Source organism: Euphorbia lathyris, chromosome 6 (genome assembly GCF_963576675.1).
Source record: "Euphorbia lathyris chromosome 6, ddEupLath1.1, whole genome shotgun sequence".
Classification (NCBI taxonomy): domain Eukaryota; kingdom Viridiplantae; phylum Streptophyta; class Magnoliopsida; order Malpighiales; family Euphorbiaceae; genus Euphorbia; species Euphorbia lathyris.
In genome coordinates this window covers 41133894-41145665 of record NC_088915.1, presented here as the reverse complement: position 1 = coordinate 41145665, position 11772 = coordinate 41133894, and the positions used below count along the sequence as shown (strand labels likewise).

Sequence of the window (11772 nt, the reverse complement as noted above, 5' to 3'; positions counted from 1 at the left end):
TGAAATTGCCAGGAATAAGATTATTGCTAGAATGAGACTCGATGACGATCAACTAGCCTGCTTTATGTATATATTGTGCCTGATGCCTATAAACCTGACAAAGATAGGATTATAGATAGATAAGAACCTGACCATGGAATTATCTATGCTGAATCTGTGTAAACCTGACCTCGCTAGAGACCACTAGGAGTGCGGCTTCGTGGCTGGGCTACGGCTTTAGCCTTAGTTGCCAAAGAACCTAATGCTTTGCATGACCTAGGGTATATGCCTAATCAAGCCATCACCCGAATGCATGTGAATATGTTAGATAAATCTTGTACACATTTGTCTTTCTTATTAGGGCAATTACCGTCAATCACTGGTAAAACATAAATCTGAACTCCTTAAACCCATACATAGGATTTAATCAAAGGATTCCTCATCCTAGATTGTGCCATCCGTTAATCCACTTTCTACCCTGTTAATTGTTCGCTTTATTTTGTTACTTTATTGCTTTCAATTCATTTAGTTAATTATTAAAAACCCAAACATTTATTCAACCCTCTAAACAATTAGATCACTCTAGGTAGATTTACTAATTATAACAAATAGTCTTTGTGGTTCGATCTCGTGCTTAGCACAATATTACTTGTTGCGATAAGATACACTTGTCCTATTAAATGCTATATATTTTACGAGCATCAGGCGACCAGGATCGGTTGTCTCATTGATTTGCCCTTGCCCAGCATGTGTTCCAATTGGCAATGGAGGTACCTGAGGTTCTCCAATGGTGATTCATGTACTCGTTGTGTTTCTCGGGGGTGCCCGCGGTTCGTCCGACTTCCTTTTGGTACATCTTCAAACAGTCTTCTACATGTTGGTGGGACACTCCCCAACTCTGTGCTGGTGACAACCGCATCCACATGGTGGGACTGTAAGAAGGCTGAATCGTTATGGGCTCCCGGTCTGATAATGATGGCTTGCCAAGCTGATGTCCTCGATCTTGGCGGGGGACGGTGAACCGGAGGGATGACTCCCGTTGTGGGTCCACCTACAGGGGGATTATCAAGGTACGGTTTCAACCGATCCGCCATAGCTGATCCGTAAGTGTTTTCTACTAAATCCGTGACAATATCGGCAAAATAATCTGGAGACATCTCCCTAGCATCATGAATAAGGGGTGCATCAGGATCTGGGTTGTTGGTGTTTGTCTAGGGATTACTGACTGAAGTTGGTATTGTATTCGAAGGTGTTGTTGTTCCGGTTGAAGGGTTCTGCCCTTCATTTGCCATTTTTGTGACTGTGAACTAAGTCCTTTTTTGATCAGAACTTCCACTATCACCGCACCAATTGATGACTGGTGATGAATCTACAATCGGAGCACTTCCCTGTGAGGCGCCGTTGGAATCAGCGGGGGACACTCCGATGCCAAAGTCAGTAACTTGTATGAGAATAAACCGTAAGCACGAAGTAAGGTTTTGGAAAGTGTGTACCTCAATAGCTTGGGGTGCAAGCTATTTATACTCATGTAATCGTAACTCCGAATAACTAGAAAGTCTCCATTAATGCCTCATTAATGGCGGTTACTGATCTTATTCAAGTATGACCGTTAGCTCATTAATGGATTATTAGTTGCCTTTATTGGGAATCGGCTTGGCCGTTCCTTGGGCGTATCGAGGTTTAACGGCATATCTCCCAAGGCGTTTGACCCTCTGTGGCGTGTTGAGGAATCCGTAGATTCGCCACCTATGAGTCTTGCTTCATACGCCATTGCTTTGGCGATCCTCCTTATCCGCGGTCGTTTGGTTAATTACCCTTTTGGTCCCGTAGATAATATCTGGATGTTATCACAACTGAAAAAAATAGAGAAATAAAGAATCCAAAAAGTCTCACGAGAGATTTTAATTGGAGATCGATGCCCATGGATGATGTAGAGGAATTTAAAGAGCGATGAGCGTAGGCAGAAGCAAATGAGGTTTCATGGAACGGTACATGTCTTTGGACCGGTTCTATTTGCCATCATAAGAAGATGTTACTGGTAAATTTATATATATTATAAGGATAAAATTGGTATAAAAAATTGAAATTGATTTGATTTTACTATTCTTTTATCAGTTCTCTCTTAATTACAGTAAACCTATATTGGGATTATGAAATTTTATTAATTTATAAAAATATTAATTTATCGAGTATTAATTTATTGAACGGGTTGAAGCAGAGAATAAGAAATTATTATGATTATTAATTTATGGATTATTAATTTAGGAAGGTTTGATGTATATATAATAATGTAAGAGTATGCAACAACAGCCCTCTGATTGTCTCCAACTTCAGAAAATCCTCGTCTCCGAGCAAAACGACTCTTTGTTTGTTCGCCCTCTCAGTTCTTTTCACCTTCTGTCTCCAGGTTCCTCTCGTTCTCTCGTTTCTGTAGTTTTTAGGGGTTTGGGGTTTTAATCTTTTCCTTCATACCATTCGGTGGTTTGATCGATGAGTCTTTGCTTATTTGAGATAGCAATTACTGTAGGGTTTCTGTGAATTTCTGGACTCTCTTTTTATTCCTTTATTTGGTATATCTCTTTATATTGTTTGCTCTTTGACAGCGCAAAATGCTGATTTTTTGAAGAATTGTTTATTAAGCTGAATTTTGTATTATTTGTTTAACATTTAATTTTATACTTATTTGCTTCTTGGTGAAATAGGGTTAGCAAGCGAAAGAGCTTGTGTGAGCTGGAAGAATAAACAATGGCTATAGCATCCCCTGGACGCCTCAACCTAAATGAATCACCCACTTGGGGATCCAGAAGTGTTGATTGTTTTGAGAAACTAGAGCAGATTGGCGAGGGCACTTATGGGTCAGTTTACCTCCTTGTTGTTTTCCTCAAATATACTATATTGTTGGTGCTTCATTTGTCATTATATTTTGTATTCGACTGTTCGTGTGAGACATAATTGTCCACTGCATTGTGAATTTTTATCTTACTCATTCTCTGTGCAGTAGTATTATACTTTTTTATTTTTTTATTTTTTTTATGTCTGCTAGTTGCTGTTATCCACCACCTGGTAAAGCGAAGTATTAAGAAAATTTGCATGGCAGGACTATACAAAATTAAGTGCTTGCAATGATTGTGTAGTTTTTGTGCAGCATACAGATTAAATGATGTTAACTTATCCATCCAGTTATAGATCAATGTCTTTGTCCAATGCCAATGCAAGTATTTCTAACTGTTAAGTGATATTTAGATAGATATTTGCATTGAAGGATGTATTATAAGAAGGATGTTATTAACCATACCACCTGCACATACACAGCCTGCAAGTCAGGTGTATTCACACAGGAAAAAGAAAACGATTCACAATTTTATGTCAATTTCATGCCAAGTATCTCATGATGTAGGACAAGTAATGTAATTGCTAATGCAGCAGAAAGAAAGTCAAATGATTCTTGGGTTCTAGGTTTAGATTCAGTCACTATTGATTTAGTGTAAAATGATTTTGGTTGAGTGCATGGAAGGTGTTTCATTTCAGGCTTGGTGTTTGAAACAACATTCTTGACAATTGTCAGATTGAATTGGTAGGGAAAAAAGCTGGCTGTGGGAAATATGATTTATATTGGGCTATTAAAACAATGACTATAGGCATGATTAAAGTGAGATAGAGAGAATTCAATAGTTATTGTGTTGCAATGAACACTACTTGAGATTGTTCATTGCAATCAGTCCTTGCAAGAAATCAAAAAATAGAAGAAAATTTGTCCATTGTGCTAGATGGTTGTAAATCATTGAGTTGAATTGTGAGTTGGGTGAATTGGCTAGAAATTTAAGTTGCTGGTGAATTTAGCACGAAAAAGATATTTTGGGTCAATTTTTGCAGAGTTTGAGGGCCATTTTGTTCTTTTAGTACACGCACCTTCAACTACCATGGTTGCATACGGATTGGTACATAAATAGTGGAAATGTGATAATTGATGCCTATGTTGCACTGACACTTCTCTTTGGTAGCATTTCTGCGTTTCGTGTCCATGTCCGTGTCCGTTTCGTATCCGTGTCTGTTTTTGTTTGAAGGCTATTTTATGAAGGTAATGTTTTAAAATAACTTTTATGTGTCTGTGTCCGTATCCATTTCTGCGTCCGTGCAACATAGATTGATGCACATACCTTATCAATCACGTTGTAACATTTTTACATTGATCATTTGTGCATACGTTATTTTTTTCGGTGGACTCAATCTAATCATTTATAAAGCCGAAGTCAGTTTAGTTCTATGAGAACATGAAATCCCTTAGCCTGAGGTCTAATGTAAATATGACTTACTATACAATTATTTATTTAAACTATCTCCATGTATGAAGGATATACAACTCTTAAATGCAAAAACCTAACTTCTCATATGTGATACTTAGTGATTTATATAGTGAGAAGTGGGGAGTAATGGAGCTAAAAATAGATTCATTTGGAATTGGTTAGAGACTTGGTAGAATCCAAAGATATTCCACCTATTTTTCCTTTTTGTAATTTAATATTGAAACTCAATTTCTCCTTGTGATACTTGACTAAGTTGGAGATTCATATTCTGCTCGTGAATCAACATGTGTTACTAATTTCTTGATCTTAATGCATATAGTTTTACATTGCAAAGCTGAATTGACCTATGGACCAATGTGCAAGAATACATTTCATGCTTGTTTGATTAATATCAACGAGATTCCCAAAAAGAAGCAAAGAAAGGTTTCGCTTGTTGCTTTTTGCTGAATGACAATAATTTATTCTTAGTTAAGCAAAATAAATGAGGTATTTAATCTTCTTTTGTACTAGCTACTTCCTTATTTACTCAACCATGTATGCTCTGGAAGCTATAACCATGATGCATGATTATATACTATGGTAATTCATAGAAATGTTTCCTAGTAGCTAGTATATTCTTCTGCATTTGAAGATTTGTGTTGAATTGAGTCCGCATATTTTAAATTCCATAATTAAAATTAGAAAATAACTTTCCAGAGTTCACGATCGTCAATTTATCTGCTGACAATCATACTTTCCGAATTTGTTCTGAAGATAATTATATAATGCCTATGCTTTTTTTTTGTTCATTTGTTTCTTTCTTGCAGACAAGTTTACATGGCTAAGGAAATAAAGACCAGTGAAATAGTTGCCTTGAAGAAAATAAGAATGGATAATGAAAGAGAGGGGGTACTTTCTATCATATAACTGATTATGTTTGTTCATATAAATCACGAGATCAACAATTGGGATTGACCTTTATAAATTGTAGCTCCATAATTTTTTTTTTGTTTCTATTATCCGAGCACTATTTTCAAGTTCTGAAGAGTTGACAGTGTTTCTCAATTTTATTCTTAATCTAGAAAGTATTATGCATTTTATTATTGAAAGAACTCTTCTATTTTCTGCAGTTTCCTATAACAGCTATACGTGAAATCAAAATTCTAAAGAAGTTACATCATGAAAATGTAATCAAGTTGAAAGAGATTGTGACCTCTCCTGGTAATGCTATGAAATTTGTTGTAACATTTTTTCCTTGTAGGGCTGCTTTTTGATGTAGTCTTTATTCACAGCATAAATGTCATTACCTCTGCATATCTAAATTTCCCTAAATATGTTTTTTTAGGTCCTGAAAAGGATGAGCAGGGGAGAACAGGCAAGTTCTCTGTTCTCATATACTTCTCTTGATTAATTTCAGCATTCATTTGACTGTGCTCACAGCCTGATAGCCATGCCCTTGTGTGCACATGCATTTGCACTCCTAAGTCTTTACTGATTTTCGTATGTCTGTCTTGTTTGAGAGCAGTTTTTCCTGACAGTGTGATGTGGAATTGCAGATGGTAACAAGTACAAAGGCGGAATATACATGGTCTTTGAATACATGGACCATGATTTGACAGGGCTTGCTGATCGTCCTGGGATGAGATTTTCAGTTGCTCAAATTAAGGTGTTGTGAACTGATGAAGTAAATTAGTTTGAAACTGGAAATATCTTTTTGTTTATATCTTTTGACTCTTGCTTCTTTTTCTTGAAGTGCTATATGAGGCAGCTTTTGACTGGTCTTCACTATTGCCATGTTAACCAAGTACTTCATCGTGATATCAAAGGTTATAAACAAGTGATACTTTACTATTGAATATAATTGTTCAGTTTATAAGACATTGGGGTTGCTGATTTGTTTTTGTGTGGCAGGTTCTAATCTTCTAATAGACAATGAGGGCAATTTAAAGCTTGCAGATTTTGGGCTTGCCAGATCATTCTCAAATGAGCATAATGCTAATCTTACCAATCGTGTTATTACTTTATGGTACAGGTACATTTTTATAGCATGCATGGAGTTTTATTTTGATTCACTAAGCTGCTTCCTCTGTTGAAAAGGATGCACCTTTTTTTTCACTCGCTGATCTTATGAATGTCGGGGATTCTGAAAAGAATAAGTATAACTCACTATTTAATTTGAAACAGACCTCCAGAATTGCTTCTTGGGACAACAAAATATGGTCCAGCTGTTGACATGTGGTCTGTCGGCTGTATTTTTGCTGAACTGCTGCACGGAAAACCTATTTTTCCTGGAAAAGATGAGGTAGTTTGAGTATTTATGTTATTACTTTAGGGCTAATGATTGGAAAGAAAAAAGAAAGTAGGAAATAACAGCTAAACTTTGGATATCTTCACAATTTTATTTGTTTCTATTAATTTTATTAATTGTAGTCCAAACTGTAACATTCATAATAATTAACTAGTTTGTTATGGGAAATCAAAAGAGTAGATCTATAAACTGATTTAACCAATTCAGTTGGACAAACAAATGGTTATTTTCCTAGTGCATTCTACAGTTCACTTTTTTTCTTTTTTTTCAGCACTCTGTTTACCCTATCGAGGGCGAGCCTTGGCGCAACGGTAAAACGTTGTTGTCGTGTGACCGAAGGTCACGGGTTCGAGTCTTAGGAGCGGCCTCTTGCCAAAAAGATTGGCAAGGGAAGGCTTGCCCCCAGTACACCCTTGTGGTGGGACCCCTCCCCGGACCCTCGCTTAGCGGGGACGCGTAATGCACCGGGCCGCCCTTTACTCTGTTTACACTATCCTTTTACCATTGGATGGAATTTAGAACAGTTAATGACAAAGATGTAATAGTCACTTTGTTAAATTTAGGGCAGTTTACTTTGTATTCGTAGTGCTTGTTTACTTTGTATTTGTAGTGCTTGTTTCTATATATTTTTCCTTCCAAAAAATATTTCTAATTAATTAATGAATCTTTTAGAAAGAAAAAAAAAATCATTTTTTGGTTCTTGGTATTGAAAAAGAATATGAATGGTTTTTCTATTGGTTTGCATTTTGCATTGTATTTTTTCGGGTATACACAGTTATATTTGGTTTTGAAATTTGACTCTTTAAATTGGCTAAAATAATTAAGAATGTTTTAGTAGGTAAAGCTTAGGCTTTTTACTTTTTCAAATCATTGGACCTTGTTTTTATAGTTTAACTAATGAAATAATTCATAGTGTGATATTTCTTAATTATCTAATATTTTCATTGGAAAAAGTATGCAAGGAAAGTTAATGTGAGAGAGTAGTTTGACACTTTCCTCGACTTCTGTCAGCAAGATGATCATGTCTCATAAATCTGATGTATAGGTTTAAAGTGTTAATCCTTAAATGGTGTTGTCTGGTAAATACCATACTTCATAGCCTAAGCGAAATGTGTACTTAATTTTCCATTATTTCAGATATTAATTTATTAGTATTTGGTCTTGCAATATGCAGTTAAAAAGTTTAACTGGTCAAGAGTAATTTTCCAGTTAATGCAAAAATATTTTGAAATACTATCTGGTCATAGGAATTAGCCTTCTTCTAGGGTATTTACCGAAGTCTTCATAATTCTTGGCAATTGGACCCAAAAATTGGCATCTTTTTCTTATTATGCTTTTGTTGTTTCATCACTTATAGTCGTGTGCATGATTTTCCAGAAGTCTCCTTGATTGTAATTTGCACCATGTTTTATTTATTCAGCACTTCCTTGGCATAAAGTTATTAGTTAGGATATATTTGCAAACGTTACACATGATACTCTTTTTCTGATTCGTGTAGCCAGAACAATTAAATAAAATTTTCGAGCTGTGTGGGGCTCCAGATGAGGTTAACTGGCCTGGTGTTTCCAAGATTCCTTGGTATAACAATTTTAAACCAACAAGGCCAATGAAGAGACGTCTAAGAGAGGTTTTCAGACAGTAAGTTGCAGAATTTATTGCTTATCTGATGGTTAAAGTTCAACATATTGGAATTTTGACTTGTATGTGAAATTTAATAACTCACACCTGTTTTCTCCTCTATCTTTCTCTCGCTTTCCTGACTTGCCTATCTTTTTCACCTTTTCCTTATCCATCTTTCTGGGCATGTACTAGTTTTGACCGCCATGCTTTGGAGTTGTTAGAGAGAATGCTGGCTCTTGATCCTTCTCAGGTATATGATTAATTGGGCATCTCAATATTTATGCAGAAGGATAATTTACTGCAAGGCTCAGTTCATTATAAGTCTTTTTTGAAACACTGACTAGATTCACATTTCTGACCAAGTTTATCTTGAATCAGTCTTGATAAATGATTTGGATAGAGGACAGCCAAACTTTTGTGGTCACAGCAGAATATTATATACCCAATAGGTTTGAATGTAGGAAGCACCGGCACGGGTACTCGTGCGGGTGTGGAAAACGGCATTTAAGAAAAATGAGACATTGTTTCAAAAAAAAAAAAAAAGAAAAATGAGACATGGGTACGGCAGGGACATGCCAAATATATATATATATATATATAAAATAGCTTAAATAACATCCATTTTAAGTCATTAATTCATCAAAAAGAAACATTTAATACTTCAAACTATTTAAACTACCAAAAAGGGCAGCTGCTATATTCTTTTCTTTAGATTTTGATTTCTTCTTTTTATTAGGTTTTATCACGACAATTAGACCAACATTGTTATATGGTACGGAGTATGGGCAGTGAAACACTGTCACATTCGTAAGATGTCAGTGGCGGAGATGCGTATGTTGAGATGGATGTGTGGTCATACGAGAAAGGATCGGGTGATTAATGAAATAATTAAGACAAGAGTAGGGGTTACATCTATTGAGAATAAAATGAGGGAAAACCATGTAAGACGAAGAGCGTTTGATGCGCCGGTTAGGAGGACTGAAGAGTGGCAAAGGGATGCAATGGTGAGGGGTAGGGGAAGACCTAAGCAAACTTGGAAGAGGGTGATTGAGAGTGATATGGGTTTATTGGGGGATTGAGGAAAATATGGTAGTGGATAGGACAGAGTGGAGAAAGAGAATTTATGTCGCTGACACAACTTGATTTCACGGTTTCGTATGCCGGTTCATGTTAGCCGACCCCGAATCATTTCGAGACTAAAGCTTTGTTGTTGTTGTATATCAACCCCCTTTTTTTTTTGTAAAATTATTAAGAAAACCCTACATTATACTTAATTAACTGAGAAGCCGTGTTCCAAAAGTGTCCCCATATTTAAAGAAAAAGAGGGGACACTTATTTTGGAATGTCATGTGCATGTCTCCGAGTGTGGAGTGTCCGACACTAGTATGTTAACCTCCTAGAAATGTCGGTGCTTTGAACATTAACTGGCCTAAAAGGTCCAGAGGTGATTAGCCCTGTTATACTATATAACATGAGAGTTTAGATGGAGAAACCCGTGTTCATAGGCATGTGAGGTATAAGGGACTTGCCATATAAGGAGTACTTCTACTTGTTACCAATTTTGGTTTTTGATGGTGTTGCATTCTTACTATTAATTCAGAAATTAATAGTTTGTATTTAAACTGCATTTCTAAGGTCAGTTCAAGAGCGCCTAAGATGTGAGTGGTCCTTATGTAGGAACCAGTATCAGGTCTTGAATTGTACTTGTATTAACCCCCTCTGCTAACTGAAATATGTGACAAACCCCAAGGACTTGACAGAAAGCATGCTAACATGTTATTGTGACAAATTTTTAGCATGTATAAAGTAATATTTGACTATACTATGTATTTCATTATACAATCTTCTGAAAAAAAATGTTGGCCGGATGAGTATTTCACGTCTAAATTTATTAGATGAGTCCCCCATGGAAACAAACACTCTTGAACATTTGTAAAAACATTGCTGTCAATAATGTGAGTTCGGTGGAACCTAGTGCCACAAATTTGTGTTCAGGTTAAAAACTATGTGCAATCAGATCCATGATCTATCTCTAACAAGGAGTTATGGAGAGAGAGAAGAAAAATTTAGAGAGAGAAAATGGGTGCTGCAGGAATATTCTCATGTATAGCTGGTGGTCTTCTACATGATTTAAATAACGGTGTTAAACTCTATTGTTTGAGCTTTTTTTTTTTTTACCAATTATAAACAGAGAATATCTGCCAAGGATGCGCTTGACGCCGAGTATTTCTGGACCGATCCGTTGCCTTGTGATCCTAAGAGGTATGCTTAATTCTTCTGTTTGCTGCCATGACTTCATTACATGATAATACAGTGGTTTTCTTGCTTGACCATTATTCTTGTTTCAGTTTACCCAAGTATGAATCATCACATGAATTTCAGACGAAGAAAAAGCGCCAGCAACAAAGACAGCATGAAGAAAACGCAAAGCGTCAGAAACTGCAACACCCGCAACCTCATGGCCGCCTACCACCCATTCAGCAGTCTGGGCAGGCACATCCGCAAATGAGGACAGGTAATCAGCCTTTGCATAATTCACAGCCTCCAGTTGCAGCAGGGCCTAGCCACCATTACGGGAAGCCTCGTGCACCGGCTGGTGGGCCAGGCAGGTATCCCTCAAGCGGGACAAGTGGAGGTTACAGCCATCCAAATCGCGGAGGAGGTCAAGGGGGCGGAGGAGGTTATGGGAGTGGACCATATCCTCCACAGGGACGAGCACCACCTTATGGTTCGAGTGGCATGTCGGGTGCTCCTCGTGGTGGTGGAGGGAGCAATGCATATGGAGTCGGTGCACCTAATTATACTCAAGGTGCTCCTCCTTATGGAAGCTCCGGTGGTGGTGGTCGGGGGTCAAACATGATGGGTGGAAACCGGAACCAGCAATATGGTTGGCAACCGTAGTGTGTGATTGGATGAAACTTGTAGTATATGGGACCAAAATAACCTTGAACTTCCATGGGAGTGGTAATGGGCAATGCGGTTGGGAGTTTCATTTATATGTTGATCTGACTATGTACATCAATATACTGCTGTTATCTTATGCTGGTAACCATGCCTTTCCCAAATTGTGCTTATTGTTGTTTTGCTATTTGTCCTTCACTAATATAAAGTCCCTATCAAGATAAACTACCTACGACCTTTGAGAACAAACAAGCTTATGTTTTGCAAGGATCACACATTTGATGACTTTTATACCATAAAAATCAAGAATTAGTTGTTTATCGTTTCCATCTTCCATTAGCACTTCAAGGACTTTTATGTTAGCAAATAATAGGTCAGGGCCAAAAACTAAATATTTTTGGACAAGGGGTCATTGTTTTAAGTTTTTTTTTTTTTAAAAATATATATCTAAATTAACATGACAAAAGTTGTACATGTTTTGCTTTTCTTTAATTTAATTTCATCTCACAACCAATAGAACCCAATATTATTTTATGAACTTGACATTTATCTTTTTTTTTTTTTTTGGGTAAATTGAAAAAAGCTTTCTAGTGTTATTTAAAAGTTGAGGTCTGAATTTTTTCTTAAGAGAATTAAGTTGTAGTTGTGTCGTCTTTTTTAAAAGGGAAATTTATAAAGAAA

At 36.6% G+C, this 11772-nt stretch overlaps 1 protein-coding gene across 2 annotated transcripts; it reads left to right on the top strand.

The window, feature by feature from the left end:
* The first annotated feature begins 2248 nt into the window (after positions 1-2248).
* LOC136232259 (cyclin-dependent kinase C-2-like) lies at positions 2249-11255 on the top strand. 2 transcript variants are annotated; one of them, XM_066021318.1, is made up of 13 exons: positions 2249-2386; positions 2682-2834; positions 5090-5171; positions 5393-5483; positions 5608-5637; positions 5819-5928; positions 6016-6088; positions 6174-6294; positions 6447-6564; positions 8069-8208; positions 8383-8440; positions 10382-10452; positions 10539-11255. In XM_066021318.1, the coding sequence occupies exons 2-13, from the start codon at positions 2725-2727 to the stop codon at positions 11089-11091; spliced, it is 1557 nt and encodes a 518-aa protein (XP_065877390.1). In that variant the 5' UTR covers positions 2249-2386; positions 2682-2724; the 3' UTR covers positions 11092-11255. The 2 variants fall into 2 exon arrangements, with proteins under 2 accessions (XP_065877390.1, XP_065877391.1); XM_066021319.1 differs by lacking the exon at positions 2249-2386 and adding an exon at positions 2414-2549.
* The last annotated feature ends 517 nt before the right edge of the window (positions 11256-11772 follow it).